At 40.1% G+C, this 19,178-nt stretch overlaps 2 protein-coding genes across 2 annotated transcripts; both read right to left on the reverse strand.

Moving 5' to 3' along the window:
- Window positions 1–578: 578 nt before the first annotated feature.
- LOC107380576 (extracellular calcium-sensing receptor-like) lies at window positions 579–6,343 on the reverse strand. Its single transcript, XM_015951877.3, has 6 exons — window positions 6,240–6,343; window positions 5,826–6,123; window positions 4,906–5,697; window positions 4,574–4,801; window positions 4,356–4,479; window positions 579–1,492 (listed from the first exon to the last, which is right to left on the reverse strand). The coding sequence occupies exons 1-6, from the start codon at window positions 6,326–6,328 to the stop codon at window positions 579–581; spliced, it is 2,445 nt and encodes an 814-aa protein (XP_015807363.3). The 5' UTR covers window positions 6,329–6,343.
- A 2,923-nt stretch (window positions 6,344–9,266) lies between these two features.
- LOC107380575 (extracellular calcium-sensing receptor-like) lies at window positions 9,267–13,171 on the reverse strand. Its single transcript, XM_054743281.2, has 6 exons — window positions 12,939–13,171; window positions 12,469–12,767; window positions 11,544–12,334; window positions 11,176–11,403; window positions 10,804–10,927; window positions 9,267–10,180 (listed from the first exon to the last, which is right to left on the reverse strand). Exons 1-6 carry the CDS (start codon window positions 13,169–13,171, stop codon window positions 9,267–9,269), a joined length of 2,589 nt encoding a protein of 862 aa, XP_054599256.2.
- Between the last annotated feature and the right edge of the window lie 6,007 nt (window positions 13,172–19,178).

Below are 19,178 nucleotides of genomic sequence, written 5' to 3' on the forward strand. Positions count from 1 at the left end.
AGAGCTCCGTGCAATAGGAAACTGATCGCCGACCAGAACTAACTAATAGCGTTAGACTACTGCTTAGCTGCTTCAAATTTAAGGAATACCTCGGCTGATGCAGACTTGATGAATTTTTCGCGGACAAGAAAGTCTTTAAAAAATAAATATATGTAAAGACAACATGACATGAGAATAATTCTTGTAAAACAACGTGTTTTAGCGGTTTGTCGAATACAGAAGAACAAGAAACGTAAAGTCGCCATCTTAAAAAAAACAGAGCAACAGACTTTTTGTGTGATATGCTTGTCAGCCACTAGATGGTGCCATCGAATAAGAGAAATACTGTGGAAAGAGACTAACTTGCAAAGTTGGTAGCTGCAAAAAATACCTTTTTATTCCCCCCACTATGAAATACCTTTTCCAAGCAGGGCCAAAACATGTGATGAGTCATAAAGAGCACAGTGTCAGCCAGTGCAGTTTAGAGATTAAATATTTATTGATGCTTGTGATGTGACAAGAAATATGTTATCTCAAAGACTTCTTAATAAAATATGATATAAAAGCATGGTTAGATTAAGAACTTCTCTAACCAATTGTTAAAAAGGCCTTTGTGGCATTTTACCCATCATGTTCTTCTTTGTGTTATTTTCTGGCCTTAGTAACATGATGTAACATTTGGGGATGAAGATACAAATTAGTAAACCAAAGCTAGAGGCTAGAATAGCAAATATTTCTACAGCAACACTATATTTTCCAGGAGAGCTGACATACGCTGGGATAAAAGTGATCCATACAGTACAGAATATCAACATGCTGAAGGTGATGAATTTAGCTTCGTTGAAGTTATCGGGCAGTTTTCGAGCTAGAAAAGCAAAAACGAAACACAACATGGCCAGGAAACCAATGTACCCGAGTACAGACCAGAAGCCCACAGCTGAGCCCAGAGCACACTCCAAGATGATTTTATCTTTGTATTCCTTAAAGTTCTTAATTGGAAATGGAGGAGAAAGTGTTAACCAGAGTATGCAAATGACAATTTGTATAAGAGTAAAGCCCAGAACACTGAGTCTTTGCTGTGTAGGTCCAAACCATTTCATCAGATTTTCACCAGGTAACGTTGCTTTAAAGGCCATTAAAACCACCATGGTTTTCCCCAGAACACAGGAGAGACACAGAACGAAGGTGATGCCAAAAGCTGTGTGACGAAGCATGCAGGACCACTCCGAGGGCTGGCCAATAAAGGTCAGAGAGCAGAGGAAACACAGAGTCAACGACAGGAGCAGCAGGAAGCTCAGCTCAGAGTTGTTTGCTCTGACTAGAGGAGTTTTCCTGTATCTGAAGAAAATGAAAGCTACAGCAGCCGTCAGACTTGTTCCAAATAACGAGACTGTGGTGAGGAGGATCCCCATAATGTCTTTATATGACAAGAATTCAGCTTCTTTTTTTATGCAAGCGTCTCTCCTCTCATTAGACCAGGATTCGGGGGGGCATCGCACACAAGTGATGGAGTCTGCAAATAAATATTGAGCCATACATTAGAAGTGACCCTAAGATAGATCTGCCAGATGTAAACTTACGTCTTCTAATAAGGTCTGCTCTAAATGGCCTGTATTTGATACAGTGCTTTCAAGAGTTCTAACCCCCCAAGGCACTTTACAACACAATCCTTCATCTACCCACACACATTCACACACTGGGGGTGATGAGCTACATTGTGGCCAAAGCTGCCCAGGGGCACAGTGACAGAAACAAGGCTACTGCACACTGCTGCCACCGGCCCCTCCGACCACCACCAGCATGCAATGTGGAATGTCTTGCCCAAGGACACAACGACAGCATCAGACTGAGTGGGGCTTGAGCCTGCAACCCTCCGGTTACGAGGCGGACACCTTGCTCCTCTACCACCATCGTCCCTCTTAGGCGGTGTTGGGAATATTTAATTATTCAAGCGAGAGCTCAAAAACTGGCAGCTGATTGAAATAAACAATCACAGCTTTACATGGTTCAGACTGTCTTACAATTTGGATCTCCCTCCCTGAGAAAGTAGCACAATCCCTTCATACTTACTACGATGCTGACTGGAGACACAACATTGCCATTAGAAATTAGCATGCCTTTGATCTCAATCAATCTATCAATAAAAGATACTTTATTGATCCCAAAGGGAAATTAGAGTTTCACTACACACAATTCAGAGATCAGACATACATGGGCAAGACACATGACAAGAATTGATGACTGTGGTCATTCGCAACCCTGAGTCGTGCTGCCTTAATAGAGATAAGAGGGTTACATGAGGATTGGTTCAGGCGGAGGGGAAAAAAGGCACTTCAGAGTTACCCTCCACCGGGAGGGCAGCTTTGCACTGCAAAAAAACACCTCAAACATAAATGCAACAGACAACACAACATAAGTGTCCAATAGGAAGGGGGGGGGGATCCTGTTTCCCCCAGCGAGAGCAGCCATCTAAGGCGCTCATCTACTGTACAGTCACAGATGGGAGGGAGATCTTGGGAGAAGCGAAGAGCACATTGACTCCTCCAGCTGATGACCTCGCCAGGCTGAAGTCCACCAATCCGAAGGCGGGGGTGGGGGTGGGTCGGTTTTCACAGCATCTGTCTGCATTCCTTTGTGGGGGTTTCAGTTGGTTAGCATTCAGACTGTGGAAACTCTGGCCTCAATTGACCAGGACATGGATAATTATGACACCACATTTTAAGCAGCTATTCTTGATCTCTAAATAAAGTCAAAGAAACTTCATTAAAGACAGATACAAGGTTCACAATCAATCAGTGCGTTTACTTGCAGCCAGTAACCCTTTTAAAACCCGAATATTCACAATAACCCGGTTCCGCACGGCCATGTAAACACTGCCAAAAACCCGGATATGCTCATAACCGGGTTTTTAAAAACCCGGTTACTACACCTGGGGTAACCCTTTTCTAACCCGAATGTTTGGTCGTGTAAACGCATATCGGGATATCCCCATCGACGTGTGTGTTCTGCGCATGCTCTTTTCGCAAGAAATCTTGGTCTTTTGAGTAGCGAGACATCTTGTATGCGACAGAACATCGGAAGTAAACAACAAGTTGGGAGCAACATGGGGAGTCGCGGCACAGCACCACACTTTTGGAGTGACGAGGAAACTAAAGCGCAAACAAACGCGGTCGCTATCTCTTCCGAACTGGGAAACATGTTGTTGTTTTCACGGATACCGGAACAAGAAGAACCGGAAATGACGCATATTGCGTCTGGACGTAGTCCATACGTCCTGACGCTACCCCAACGTCCGCATTTAAATCGGGTTATGCAAGTTAGGGGTAACTCTTTCTATTTGTGCTTGTAAACGGGTTATTCTGATGAACTCAGAAACCCGAATACCGACCTTAACCCGATCATAACCCGGATATTGGCTGCATGTAAATGTAGTCAATGGCTGTAGGAAATCCTAAAGGATCAAACCGGCACATGATTAGCAACCTCATTTACAACAGAAAAAAAATGCAGATGTCCTTAGAGACAAACCAAAAACCACCCAATACCTCCAAGATCTTTAACCTTATATTTCGCTTCAATCCATTTACTTTAATGCTTTTTAAAGGTGAGACACAGATGTTTTCTTCAAAAACAGAATGTATGAAAAAGAAATGTTAATTAATGAGTGATGTAATTAGGCTAGAATTAAATATTTGAAAACGATCTATCGATTAGATATTGTTGCAATGTGCCTAAATAAACACACGGGGCTGAAAGGCACATTTATTTTGAACCAACTTGCATGAATTCAGAGGTGAAAGTTATTGTTATAATGCATTTTCATTATGGTTCGGATGGGTAAGAATTCTGTTTCCTATAAAAACCTATCAGACCTCTACTATTCTTAACCCTTTGATGCATAATGGTCACTACAGTGGACAGGTACTCAAAATTGTTATTTATTTATTTTTGCTATTAAGCACAGCTGTTGAAGACTTTATTGCATTTGAGCCCCTCCATTTGTACTTCAGTAAGTCAAGCCAACATATTTCATGTTCAGAATGCACGCTGCCCACTGAGGTAGACATGTAATAAATTATTTGTAAATTAAATGTTACAAAAAATAGGTAAATATGAAATGTGTATCACTCACACCTAAAGATGAATGAAAAAATTGTTTAAAAAATCATGGTTGAAGATTTCATAATTCATGTATCAAAGGGTTAAAAGGACTGGCAACCTGAAACACAGATGTTGTAGGTAGGCACATCAAAAGGCTTTACTATATGTGCCTAAAAAAAGCAATAAGTTAGAAAATGTCTTTTCTTAAAGGTGCCATGAGTCTGATTTGTTTAATCAATGATTTATTTACAAATCTTCAATGAAAGTGTTTAAACCTGTGATGTTGCTCATTTCGCCTTCTGCACATCTGATACAATCATGACAGCAAACAGGTTTTCCTTTCTGTAGAAGCTTCTGTGTTCCTGGAGGACACTGCTCACTGCAAACTGATACAGGTACCTGCATGGAGAAAAGCAGCAGATCGTTGTCCAGTGTAGTGTTTTCTTTATGAGTCAGATGTATTGACAAATAAAACAATGAAAAGTGGTCATACCATTTCTGACTTGCCTGCCCAAATTAGTGATTTATTCAGAAATTTTGGCTGTTTGTCTTCGGTTAACGATGCGTCATAAAGACCAACCGTGACAAAGTTCACACTAGTTTTTTCTCCTGGCTGCCAATTAATAATTTCATACTTTGCAGCTGGATCTCCGTGTTTATTGAAGTAAACTACATCTCCGTCTCTTGTTTGGAAGTGAATCATCTTTATGTGCTGCAAAACCTACGATAAACCTTTTGGTTAGTTTATCGCACAGTAAACATTTTCATTGCATAAAAGGTAATTTGCATATTTTGGAATTGTGTTTTGCATTAAAAATGGCTCACCAAGTATGGATCTAGTTTATTCTGGTAGATGCATGTTTTATTACAACCTAGAATATTGTGCAGAGCGTGGGCCACTGCATACACTCCTTTATAGACGTTATTAAATATGGGCATCAGTGACATGTCAGTGAAGCCGTTTTCCACTCCAGTCAGATCCTCATGTCCGGTACATTCTCCCTGTATCTTTTCCGATTGTGACTGTTTGAACTTGCAGCTGAATAACGCCTCCCAAAACTCTCTGAACAAACCGTTGTTTGATGACTTTAATGGCCTCACGTCAAGCATGAACTCTCTTAGACCACTGACTTGTGATTTGGAGATGGAAAGGCCTATGGCTCCATCTAGGATATGATTCTTATCCATTGCTGCAATTTGTGAATCAAAAATCCACGACTCGCTGCCGACCCACTGGTACCCTGTTAAGTTATGCGGGGACAATTCACGTATAAGCACATCCATGTCCATGTGGGAGAGGAAAGCAATGATGACATTTGATGTTGAAGCTTTGATAATGTCGATAATCTTTTGTATTTTTTCTTTTGGGTCCGTTCTAAAGAAAGAAACAGAATATTCCAGACAAATGCCGAGCTGCTGTGCAGTTTCTGTAAATGTTGCCATGCCGTTGTTCCCATAATCATCGTTTGTTCTAACAGCTCCAACCCAAGTCCAACCAAAGTGTTTCACCAAATGGGCCAGAGCCCTGCTCTGATAGTAGTCACTGGGTACGGTTCTGAGAAATGACGGGTACTTGGATTCATCACTGAGACAGGCACATGTAGCAAAGTGACTGATCTAAAAGAAGGAAAACAAAAAGGAATAACCCATAATCCAGTTGAGAGAAAACGGTTACCTGCAAAAATAACACTTTAAATGTTTATTCTTCTTATAATCACCTTTCAGAATGAGCACATATCACTCACCAGTGGGATATGAAACGGTCCAATAACAGTGGCTATTGCTGTACTGGGGGAGGAAGAAGTTTCTCCCATTAGAGCCTGTACTTGAACAGGTCTGGTACACGGCCCCTCGGAGATGGAAGACACATTGTCGTTACCGTTGGTTAAATCAAGAGCAACTTTCACACTTCTGGCAATTGAACCACAAGAATCATAAATATGATATCCCAGAGAAACACCAGGAAGTAGCTCTGTGCTGTTGTTGATCTCCTCAATAGCAAAAAGCATAGCCTGGGCGAACTGGAACTCTCTGAAATTCAAACTTGATTCAGACAACAAGAAATGAAAACAGTTCCCTTAAAAAACAAATGAAACATTTTTATCTAGGTGAATGATATTCAAACATATTTAAGAATATATTTCTGTGATCTATTTTACCTGATACATTCCAGTGGCAATGGCTTTTCTGTGTAAGGATTCTGTTTGTTCATCCAGCTGCTGTGAAAAGAAAAGATTCCCCCCAACATGACATCTCCTTCCTTAGACAGCTGAGGGATCTCAGGATCTCCTCTCCGCCTGCATGTTTTGTCTTCAGACTGAGAAGAAGAAACCAATAACAGCAGCTGTAAAAGGGCACAACCTTGCTCTGGCCACCGCTGTGTGGACGTCATGCTGCCTGCAGTCTCTCTGCATGTCATGTATGCAAATGAGAAGCTTGATCTGGTATTTATTATTTTGGAGCAGCTTATTAATATTAAAGGAACAGCTATTTTCTTTTCTCTGTGGAGCCATAAGGTGAGGTAGGGGGAGTTGCATGGTGACAGGCTGGGATTTCTTACTCTTGTGAAAACACGAGTCCAAAAACACTCTTTTCGTTAACTTTGCCATTTAGAGAGAGATTTATTATTACAGAGTATGCAAGTGTATTGCTTCCACCCTAGCAAAACTAAAAAGAAATAAAAGATATTGTTTCATGTCACATCCTTCTGAGACTTGGCATTTATGGGCACCGACTTCTTGCACAATAACGTTTTATTCTGGTTATCTTAGTATTATTCAGATTAAATGTTTTCAGTGTAGTTTTGCTCTTCTTTTCTAATTATTTAAAGTAGAACTCTGGTTACTTTCATTTATTGGATGGCGCCATCTAGTGGCTGACAAAAGTATCACACCAAGCCTTGGTTTTCACCTCCGGCCAAAAGCACAGAAATGCCCTCCTCCAGCTCACAAAACCAAGCTAAAACACATTATTTGACAAATATTCAATTATAATGCTCATGTTATGCTGTGTTTGTATTTATTTATATTTTAAAGACTTACTTGTCCATGAGAAATGTTGCCAACTAACACTATTGGTTAACGCTGACCAGCGCTCAGTTCATTTTGCATGGAGCTCTACAAGACAGGATGGGGGCAGGCTTAAGAAAAAAGAATAGATGTATTGCCTACATTATATCACAATCACTTTTACAGATTTCTAAAAAAAAAAACATACGTCATTCCTGAAAGGAGAAAACTCCATATTGCAGCTTTAAAGGAAACATCATATACAGAACACCCTTTTTGCATCCTTTTGTGCTGCCAATAGCCTTTACCACAGCATTAACCAAAGGTGTATTGTTAGGTTGCAGCAAGTTCAGAATGCTGCAGCCCGTCTTTTGACCGGCACCTATAGATTGGATCGTGTCACTCCAGTTCTTGCGTCTCTGCACTGGGTTCCAGTTAGGTTCCGTGTGCAATTGGAGGTTTTGGTTCTGGCTTATAAATGTTTAAATGACCTTGCACCTGTCTATCTATCTGAGCTTCTCGTGCATTATGTTCCATCTCATGGACTGAGGTTGGCTGACCAACTTGGATTGAATGTCTCTGAGGGGAGGCTACAGAGAAGAGGTTTTAGGGCTTTCTCAGTGGCGGGACCTACTCTTTGGATAATATTACCAGTCACCAGGCAAGCATCATCTGTTGCTATTTTGAAAACGTTACTGAAAACGTATTTTTACTCCAAAGCTTTTAACACCTTTGGCTGACAGGATGGTCTTGTTTTTATGACTCGTTTTGTCTGATTTTGATTTTTGTATTTGTTTTATGTTTTTTTTATTGACTGTTGTCATTTTATTGTATTTTTCATTTTTTATGTTAAGCACTCTGGGCAACATTGTTGCATTTATAGTGCTGTACAAATAAACTTTGATTGATTGATTAATTGAGTGTGTGTCTCTACTACCTCTAAACACTCCAAATGTGGAAAAAAAAACACTTCCAATTTTTTTCTGTAAATGTTTGGTTTTATAAACAATGTGCATAAAACTAAACGTTTCAACAAGTGCCAGTTTGATAACACAAACAGGAAAGTTACCATATAACCCATATAACATTGAGAATAGCAGCTGCTGCTGGAGGAGCAGCTGCTCTACTCCGAGCCCCTCCCAGATATCTAAGCTTCTCGGCTTATAGCATTCTGAGTGAGGGGTGGGTGGGAGTGCCTAGCTCCAGCCGTGGCAGAAGCCTGAAATGACTCCTTCTGGAAGATACTGAAAATGTCCAGAACAAAATTATTGAAATCACTTCACGTGAGAGTGATTTTATACAAAGAATGTATTTAACATGTTTTTATTGATCATAGAACTATTCTAACTACAACCCTCCCACTGTCCTAATGGGTGTGACCCCATGAGGAAAGGTGACCATTGAGCAGGGTTGATGGTTTATTCCTTGGGTCCATGTGGCAGGGGTGAGGAGTGAGCACCACCTCACCCCTGCCACGTGGACCTCAAGGGATAAACCATCAATCCTGCTCAATGGTCAACTTTCCTCACAGGGTCACCCATAACGACAGAGGGAGGGTTAAAAAAATCCTAACATGTCTTCTTTAAATTAAGACTATTTTCTAAACTATTTTTTGTTTCTTTTAGTTGTTAAAGATTGTTTTTATGTTCTAAATGTTTGGCTAACAGTTGAATGAGATTAGCAAAACAGTACCCCCGAGAGCAGTGCAACAGTCAGACTTCCGAACTTACCAAATAAGGGAATTCCTCAAATCAGCAATGCTGCCCTCAAAAGACTCAGCAGGGACCCCCTTTGTATTTTCTACTGACTTGTTGCAACAACCTTAACATGTTTACACTGCAGCTACATAGCATGCTTACCCATTTTTATGGTGTATGATTTTTCCACGTATAAAATCAATAAATGTGATGTTTTTCACTTAAAAGCTGTTCCTGGATGCACCAACATGTTTGGCTCAAAAAGAAAGTGGCAATTGCACAAAGACACACACAAATGATGGGATTAACATTAAGTTGCTGAGGTTCATTATGAAGTTTATTGACTCGAATGAAGCAAAGCAGTATTTGTTGATATTGAGTTTAACAGATTTCTGTAAAGATTACAAAAATAAAATAAAAATAAAAAACACATATACCACCATGTGTTGTTGGGAGTTACACTTCATTGTGTTTATGATTTTCAAAATGCTTTTGGTGTCCCCCTCCCCATCATATTCTTTTTTGTATTTCTTTCTGGTCTGAGTAACACGATGTAACACTTTGGGATAAAAATGCAAATCAGTAATCCAAAACTAGAAGCTAGAATAGCAAAGATTTCTACAGCAACACTATATTTTCCAGGAGAGCTGACATACGCTGGGATGAAAGTGATCCACACGGCACAGAATATCAACATGCTGAAGGTGATGAATTTAGCTTCGTTGAAATTATCGGGCAGTTTACGAGCCAGAAAAGCAAAAACAAAACACAACGTGGCCAGAAGTCCAATGTACCCGAGCACAGACCAGAAGCCCACAGCCGAGCCCAGAGAACACTCCAAGATGATTTTATCTTTGAACTCCTTGAAGTTTTTCGATGGAAAAGGAGGAGAAACGGTCAGCCAGAGGATACATATGATGAGTTGAATAAAAGTGAAACCCAGAACACTGAGTCTCTGCTGAGTAGGCCCAAACATTTTTGTAATATTTGTCCCAGGAAGTGTAGCTTTAAAGGCCATTAGGACCACCATGGTTTTCCCCAGAACACAGGAGATGCAGAGGACGAAGGTGATGCCAAAAGCTGTGTGACGAAGCATGCAGGACCACTCTGATGGACGTCCGATGAAGGTCAGAGAGCAGAGGAAACACAGAGTCAAGGAGAAGAGCAGCAGGAAGCTCAGCTCGGAGTTGTTAGCTCTGACTAGAGGAGTTTTTCTGTATCTGAAGAAAATGAAAGCTACAGCAGCCGTCAGACATGCTCCAAACAAGGAGGCTGCAGTAAGAAGTGATCCCATGATCCCTTCGTATGACAGAAACTCTGCTTCTTTTGTCACACATGCATCTCTTCTTTCATTTGACCAGGATTCAAGTGGACAGCTCAGACAGGTGACTGAATCTGCAAAAAATAAAAACAAGCGTTAGCCTAGAAGCTTACATTTGTTTGCACTGCAACTCTGAGTGAATGCTTTATGAAGGAACGTGTAGCCTACATTATGGGTTCGCTTTTCAAGAGAGATAGATGGCAGAGACTTTACATCTTTACGTTCTACAGTTTGTGCTTCTTTGCTGCAAGTCCTTTGCATCCTAAGACGTTCCTTAAAAAAACAAAATCCGATTTCTTTAGACTCACGATGCTCTTTCAAAATTAAACAGCTCATTATTCTGTGATGAACAACTTTTGGCTCATTAACACTAACTCTTAATTCTTTATTTTTCCTTATTAAACTGTTTTTCAGCCCAGACTCGATACACGCTCCTGACATGATGAAAGGATTAAATTTATGGAATAGTGGTGGGTGGAATGTAGAAACAACATAAAGAACTGCTGTCTTGTCATTAAATATTTATTCTTTCCTTCCAAGAAGCCCCATAAATCATTTGCTCATTTAAATCTGCCGTTTTCCTGTAGAGATAATTTAAATGTTTTTATTTAAAGATAACCCTGACATTTGCACATTCTAAGAATACATAAATTTTCTGCTAAACCAACATTTAACATATGTGTGGATGCTAATGCACCTGTGACATTGCTTATTGCTCCTTCTGCACATCTTATACAGTCATAGCAGCAGACTGGTTTTCCTTTCTGCAGAACCTTAAGTGTTCCTGGAGGACACTTCTCACTGCAAACTGACACGGGAACCTGCATGGACAAGAGAATATGATATGTTATGATATGTTATGTTGTGTTATGCTATGTTATGATATGATGAGGCTACTCCTCTTTAAATAAATGTCTAAATATCTTATAATACAATAGAAGATAATATGAAACATTATAATATAATATGAACAACACAACTTCTACTAAACATTTTATTAGAAAAAAACATCAATATGATTGTTTGTACAGTAATAAACACAGAGCATTAAATATCATATTAGCTTAACCTGCTGTGAATTTTGTGTCCAGATTAAAGTTTTATTATACAAATTCATTTGTTTGTCTGCAGGTAACGATGCATCATAAAGGCCAACTGTAACAAATTGCACATGGCCGTTTACTCTCGGTTGCCAGTTAATAATCTCATATTTTGCAGCTGGATCTCCATTTTTATTGAAATACACCTCGTCTCCTTGCTTTGTGGTAAAGTAAATGTCTTGAATATTTTGTAATATCTAAAAAAGACAAAGATTTTTAAAGTTATGACAGAAAACATTGCAGTTTTTGGCCCAAAAAAGTAACTAATGAATAACTCTAAATTATATAAATATGTTGGGATTATATGTAATAAATGCCTTTTAAACCTTTAGCTCACCGTTGATGGGTTTAGCGTCACGCTGGTGTTACATGTATTATTACATCTGAGGATATCGTGCAGAGCGTGGGCCACTGCATACACTCCTTTATAGACGTTATTAAATATAGGCATCAGTGACATGTCAGTGAAGCCGTTTTCCACTCCAGTCAGAACCTCGTGTCCGGTACATTCTCTCTGAGTCTCTTCTGATTGTGACAGCTTGAACGTACAACTGAATAACGCCTCCCAGAACTCTGTGAATAAGCCATCATTTGATGAATTAAATGGCTGAACATCCATCATGAACTCTCTGAGGCCGCTGACTTGTGCTTTTGGGATAGAAAGGCCTATGGCTCCATCCAGGATGCGATTTTTATCCCCTGCAGCCGTCTGAGAATCAAAGATCCAGGCCTCAGTGCCGACCCACTGGTACCCTGACAAGTTCTGATTAGACAGCAGATGTAACAACACATCTAAATCCATGTGTGAAAGGAATGTGACGATAACTTTTGAGGTTGAAGTCCTAATAATATCGATAATGTGTTGTAATTTGTCTACTGGGTCCGTTCTAAAGAAGGACACAGAATATTCCAGACATATGCCGAGCTGCTGGGCGGTTTCTATGAATGTTGCCATGCCGTTGTTGCCATAATCTTCATTTGATCTAACAGCTCCAATCCAAGTCCAACCAAAGTGTTTGACCAAATGGGCCAGAGCTCTGCTCTGATAGTAGTCACTGGGTATGGTTCTGAGAAACGAGGGGTACTTAGTTTTATCACTGAGGCAAGCACATGTGGAAAGTGGCTGATCTGCACAAAAAAAAAACAACACAAAGTTATATTTAATTTAATATGCAAGACATCATCAGCTATGTCTGTTTTCAGACACAATAGTATAAATGACATTTTAAATCATGTATCCGTGTAATTTACAGTAGTCATACTCACAAGTGGGATGTGAAGTGGTCCAACGGCGGAAGCAATGGCCGAGCTTGGAGATGAAGAGGTTTCTCCCATTATGGCCTGCACTTGTGCAGGTCTTGGACACACTTTAGAAGGTGAGGCCAGAGCTTCATTACCGTTAACCAAGGCCAATGCAACTCTTACACTCCTGGCTATGGAGCCACAGGTATCATAAATGATGTAACCAAGAGAAACATCCGGCAGCAGGTCTGTCCTATTATTTATCTCCTCGATGGCAAAACGCAATGCCTGCGCTAGCTGGAATTCTCTGAAATTTAAACTAGATTTGGACAGTGGTCAATAATTAGCATCACAGTCACTGAAAATTAAAGAATATCTTAGGAAGTAAAAACATTTGAAGGCTCCATAAACAACTATTCTGAATGAAACTTAAGAAATATCAAGAAAACCAAGCCTGTTTACTACAAATAGACCGATGTGCTTCCTTTACCTCATACATTGTAGTGGTTGTGGATTTTTCTTGTAAGTATCTTGCCTTTCTTTCCAATTAGTGTGAAAAGAGAAGAGTCCACCCAACATAATGTCACCTTTTTTAACTAGTTGTGGGGTTTCTGGGTCTCCTCTACGCCTGCACTCGTTTTCCTCAGCCTGAGAGAAAGAAGCCACCAATAGCAACTGTAACAGAGCCCATCCCTGCTCTGGCCACCTCTGTGTGAATGTCATGCTGAGTGAAAGAGTCGATGCGCTGAAAAGAATGACGGCATCTAACCTAATGGAGATGAAAGACTTGCCCTGAAATATATGCACCTTGATGTAGCAAAGGGTGCAACGGTAAACAGGGATGTTTCATCTCTGTGGACCAAAAACGTGGGATGAGATCACATGTTCATAAAACTAAATGAAAAAAAAAATGGTCGTCAGATTAGGCTTCAGGGGGATTCTCCCATTAGTTTACACCCTGTTCTTTTTTTATTTTTGTTCTATTTTCTGATGTGAAACAATTCAAATATCTGCTAAATGATGAACTTCAAGCCAAATGTAAGAAGAAGAATAAACTATTTTTTATATAGCGCCTCTCAAGATAAAAATCACAGGGCGCTTCTGTCATTTCTTCATAAAATACTATAATGTTTACTTTTTTGTTTGTTTAGTTTTCTCTAACTATTATTCACAAACATTTGATTTTCAGTTCAGGTTTTGATTTTTCAGTTAAGCAATGCAGATTTAGATTGTACAGTAATCCCTCGTTTATCGCAGTAGATGCATTCCAGACCTGGCCGCGATAGGTGAAAATCCGCGAAGTAGGGACTCCCAGCATGCCCCTCGCGGGGATTCCCTCCACGTCGCACCTACGTCACAAACCGCGGCTATAAACGGAAGTCGCCTTTCCAGCTCACCACTCAGTCATCGTTTCTTCAGATTCATGATCAGAGTTTCCAACCTACCGATCAATCCAACGAACTATCAGCTCACAGTAAGTTATCTTACTTACTTCTGGAAAGCCCGGCATTTCCGTGTTGCTTTGTTGACGCTCGAACGCTCGGGGGTTTCTTAGATTAATCGTGAGCCAGCGTTTCACCGACGCTATCACTTCCGCGTCTGTGAAACCATGCTCCCTACAAGCTCAACTCCCGAATCCATCCGACCTGTCTGACATACAGTACTATATTGAATTATCGTATGATCACATTCTCTTTTTGTGGGTAAAACTCAAGAAAAAAATTTTTTTTTACTTGGTTTTTTTAGTTTTATTACAAAAAGTGCATTTTATGATGAAATTGATGGGAAAAAAACAAGAATTTCTTGATATTTCGCATAGAAAAATACCGCGAATCAATGAAAAATACCGCAAATCTGCGAATTACCCCTGAAAAATGCTCCAAAGAAAAAATCCGCGAAGCAGCGAATCCGCGATGAACGAACCGCGAAGTAGCGAGGGATTACTGTACCATGTGCCATATTTTGTACATAAGCCTATAAGCAGGAAATTACAAATCACTGGTGAATAGGCCATCCATCCATCATTTATTCATTCATTCATTAATTCATCCATCCATCTTTGTCCACTTATCTGGGGGCAGTAGCCTAAACAGAGTGTCATGTTGGGTTGTAGTTTTTTGACCCACGACATGCAGAATTACACGAGTGGCAGAAGGTAAGTAAAAAAATATTTATTTTTGTTCGGTGGAAGTGTAGATGAAAGTCGGGGTTCGGGTGGTTCCAATGGAGTTCTGAAGCAGAAACAAGAGTGAGTAGTTGCAGATCAGCGGGCACAAAGCGTAATGAGAGTTGGCTTACGGTTTCCTAGTTGTTGGGGGAGCTTGAGAGGAGGTTAAGTCAAGGCTGGCTGAGCTGGTCGGGTGAGAGGCAGAGGCAATGGCTGGGAGCTGAGCACCGGAGTCCAAGGTGTCCAGGTTGGCAGGTGAGGGTTGGAGAGCAGGCGGTCAGGGGCAAGCGACGGGGCTGGCCGGCAGGGTTGATCCGATGAGTCTATTACTTTGATGATGGAAGTAGACTGGTGGACGAGAGGTACCTGAGGAGGTCGGAGGAAACAGGGCAGGTCGGTGCGAGGGAAGCGAGGTACACAGGAGACCAAAACGAGCTAGAGACAGGCAAAGTACTGGCTAGAATACTACCCAATACTGAGTCATCATCCGGCACTGATGAGTTGTCCTGACACTCCTTAAGTCCCCTGACCACTGATGAGCAGATCTACAGCAGCTGCTTTCCGGACACACCCACCTGCACACAGAAGGACTCAGCACAAAACAGAAGTCAACTCAGCACAGGCCATGACACAGAGAGGCCCAGACTTACCTGTCCAAACCCACTTGGGCCAGTTCCTCCAGGGAATCCCAAGGCATTTCCAGTTGAACTGAAACATATATTCTTTCCAGCATGTCCTGATGTGCTTCCATGTGGTTGGAAATGCTCAGAAAACCTCACATGGAGGTTTCCAGGAGGCTTCCTAACCAGATGCCTGAGCCACCTCAACTGGCTCCTGTCAGTGTGGAGGAGCAGCGGATCTGCTCCAAACCTCTCCCGGATGACCAAGCTTCTCACCCTTTCTCTAAGGGAGAGGCCAGACACCCTGCCGAGAAAACTAAATTCAGCTGCTTGTATCTGCAATCTCATTCTTTCGGTCACTACCCAAAGCTTGTGACCATAGATGACAATAGGAACGTAGATCGACCAATAAATCAAGAGCTTCACCTTTCGGCTCAGTCCTCTCTTCACCACGACAGACTGGTACAATGCCCGTTTCAATGCAGAAGCAGCACCAATCCCTCTGTCTATCTTGTGCTCCATCTTTCCTCATTCATGGACGAGACTCTGAGACACTTAATCTCCTCTACTTGAGACAGGACCTCATCCCAGACCCGAAGAAGGCATTCTACCCTTTTTTGGCTGAAGACCATGGTCTCGAAATTTGGAGGAGCTGATTCTCATCCCAGCTACTTCACACTCAGCAGCAAACCGTTCCAGCAAAAGCTGAAGATCACACTCTGATGAAGCCAATAGGACTACATCATCTGCAAAAGTAAGTAAATAAATTTTATTTATGTAGCAGTTATCACAGACATAAAATCACAAAGCGCTTCATAGATCAAAACAAACTAAAACAAAGTCATAAAATCATAAATAGATTAACATCATCAAATCAAAATGCTCTCAAAACAGAATCAGATTAACATCAGAAAAAATAAAGTCATAAAATTATAAAATTTCATAAACAGATGAACGATTCAAAATTTGAGTTAAAAAGAAGAAAATAAAAAGTTTTGGTAAAAGCAGCTTTAAATCTAAGGGTCTTTAGCTATTTTTTTGAAAAAAATTCAGCAGAAAACCTGATAATTAAGCAATCAAAATGTATCCCTTTAGCACCTTTGCTGTGCCGAGTAATCCTGCCCATAACATTTATAAACCAAATCAGTGACCTATGGCAGCCTTGGCGGAGTCCAACTCTTGCTGGAAAGGAGCCTGGCTTTTAAGTGTCTTAATGGTATTGGCCTGTCTTATCTCTCACAACTTCTTTTACCATAAGAACCCTTGCGGTCCCTGCGCTCCTCTGCCAGCCGTCTCCTTGTCATTCCTAAAGTCAGGACACACACTCACGGCGAGGCATCTTTCAGTTATTACGGCCCTCGCCTCTGGAACGGGATGCCGGAGGATCTCAGGGTTGCAGAGAGCGTTCATGTTTTTAAGATCAGGCTCAAGACCCACCTTTTTAGTTTAGCTTTTAACTGATTACTATTTATTGCATTGCTTGTTTTACTTATTTATTGATTTTTAGTTACTGTTGTGTTACACATGTATGTTGTTTTATTTGTATAATCACATTTTATTGTATATTTTACATCATGCATTTTACATATTTCCCATATTAGCTCTTATTATTTTACATGTTACGTATTTTAATCCTTCCAGTATTTCCTCTGAGGAGCCCTCTGCCTCGGGACCGTTGGTCGGTGGCGGCGGCTGGGGCGCTCCTAGGGTATTTACCACACTCCCTCCCCGGGCGCCCTGGATTGGTGACTTGGCTGCTGCCGTCGATCTGCTGCTGTTGAGGCAGATGGCTCCCTTGATGGCGTGTCTTTCATTACCTGTCCAATCTGAGCTCAGCCTAGTGTTTACTGTGGTCTTTTAATGTGTTATGTGGACGTGTGTGTGTGTGTGTGTGTGTGTGTGTGTGTGTGTGTGTGTGTGTGTGTGTGTGTGTGTGTGTGTGTGTGTGTGTGTGTGTGTGTGTGTGTGTGTGTGTGTCTAGGAATGGTTTGTGGATTGGGGGTGAAACTGTCACAATTGTTTTAAGTGTGGGAAAGGGAGGGAATGTGGATTATATGGGTCATTTTAATATTGTAGGCACTTTGTGTAGCATCCTATGCATAAAAATTTCTATATAAATAAAGTTTGATTTGATCTGATTTTACTGTGGCCAAATGATAACATAGTGCATTGAGTTGTTTAATGCATGCTCCAAGAAGTGTTGGCCACCAGAGGGCAGTAATGAACACTGATCGCCCTTTTCTGTGAATTTTAACATGTTTTTTTGTCCTTGTTTTACACTTCACTGGAAATCCATGAGATTTCAGTACAAGGACAGCACACCATATAGCCAAACTGACATTTTTTTATTTGCTCTTAGGTTCATACAAAACACGTGTGTGTGTGTGTGTGTGTGTGTGTGTGTGTGTGTGTGTGTGTGTGAAGGGGTGAGCTAAAAGTAGTTTTTTATCTAAGAGATGTAGATTAAAATACATTATTCACATACGTTTTCTATTCAAAGGATTGTTTAATTTTAATGACACAGTGATAAGCCTGTGTTTATAAAATGTACTTCAGTAAATTAACTCATCTATGAGAAAACTGAGGAAAGTACAAACACCCAGGGCACAGAGTTTCTTATTTTAGGCACTAAAGGTATGGGGTGACTGAAACTGCAAATGTATGAATGACTTTCTATGGTCACATTTAAATTAATTTCATAGTAAATACATATTTTGTGAAGGCTATACAAATTGTATATATATATATATATATATATATATATATATATATGTATATATATATATATATATGTATATATATATATATGTATATATATATATATATATGTATATATATATATATATATGTATATATATATATATATATATATATATATGTATATATATATATATATATATATATATATATATATATATATATATATATATATATATATATATATATATATATATGTATATATATATATATATATATATGTATATATATATATATATATATATGTATATATATATATATATATATATATATATATATATATATATATATATATACATATATACATATCACACAAAGGTAAAGATGAATCAGATTTAGGGTTAGGAATAACATTTTCTCCACAGAGAACATACCATACCATGTTTATTTATATAACACATTTAAAAACAGCATGACAGCTGACCAAAGTGCTGTACAGTAAAAAGGACAAACCCCCAAGATAACAGATAAAAGTCATATAGGAGGTAAGAGGTAAAATCTAAAAAATTGTAAAAGAAACATACAACAATAAAATTCTGAGCCACAATAAAATGTAAAAACACTAAAAACTAGATAAATTAATAAAAGCTAAATGATAGAAGAAGGCCTTCAGTACCGACAAATCGACCCAGTTCTGGGGCCTGTCAAACACTAAGGGGGAGGGCATTCCAGAGTGTAGGAGCACTGAATGCAAAGGCCCGCTCTCCACGAGATTTATACCTCATTTTTGGGACGCACAAAAGCAAATGATCTGCAGACCTCAGGTTTCTGGTTGGAGCATAAGGCCTTATCAGTTCTGAAAGATAAGCCAGGGCTTGACCATTCAGAATGTTGTAGACAACGGTCAAAACCTTAAATTGGATGCGGTATTTAACAGGCAGCCAGTGCAAGCGTGCAAGGATGGGTGAATGTGACAGCGTCTCGAGATGTTTGTCAGGAACCTAGCCGCCACATTTTGCACTCTCTGTAGACGCTCGATTGCTGAGGCGCTGACACCAACAAGTAGTGAGTTGGCATAGTCTAAACGTGTAGTTACAAAGGCGTGAACATTAGACTCCAGCTGAGGTCGTTTGACTATTGACTTTAAGCGCGAGATGCGACGTAGTTGGAAAAAGCAGGACCGGACTGTAGAGTTAATTTGTGAAATCATTAACAGATCAGAGTCAAATTTCACTCCCAGACTGGA

This window comes from Nothobranchius furzeri, chromosome 13 (genome assembly GCF_043380555.1).
Source record: "Nothobranchius furzeri strain GRZ-AD chromosome 13, NfurGRZ-RIMD1, whole genome shotgun sequence".
NCBI classification, from domain to species: Eukaryota; Metazoa; Chordata; class Actinopteri; order Cyprinodontiformes; family Nothobranchiidae; genus Nothobranchius; species Nothobranchius furzeri.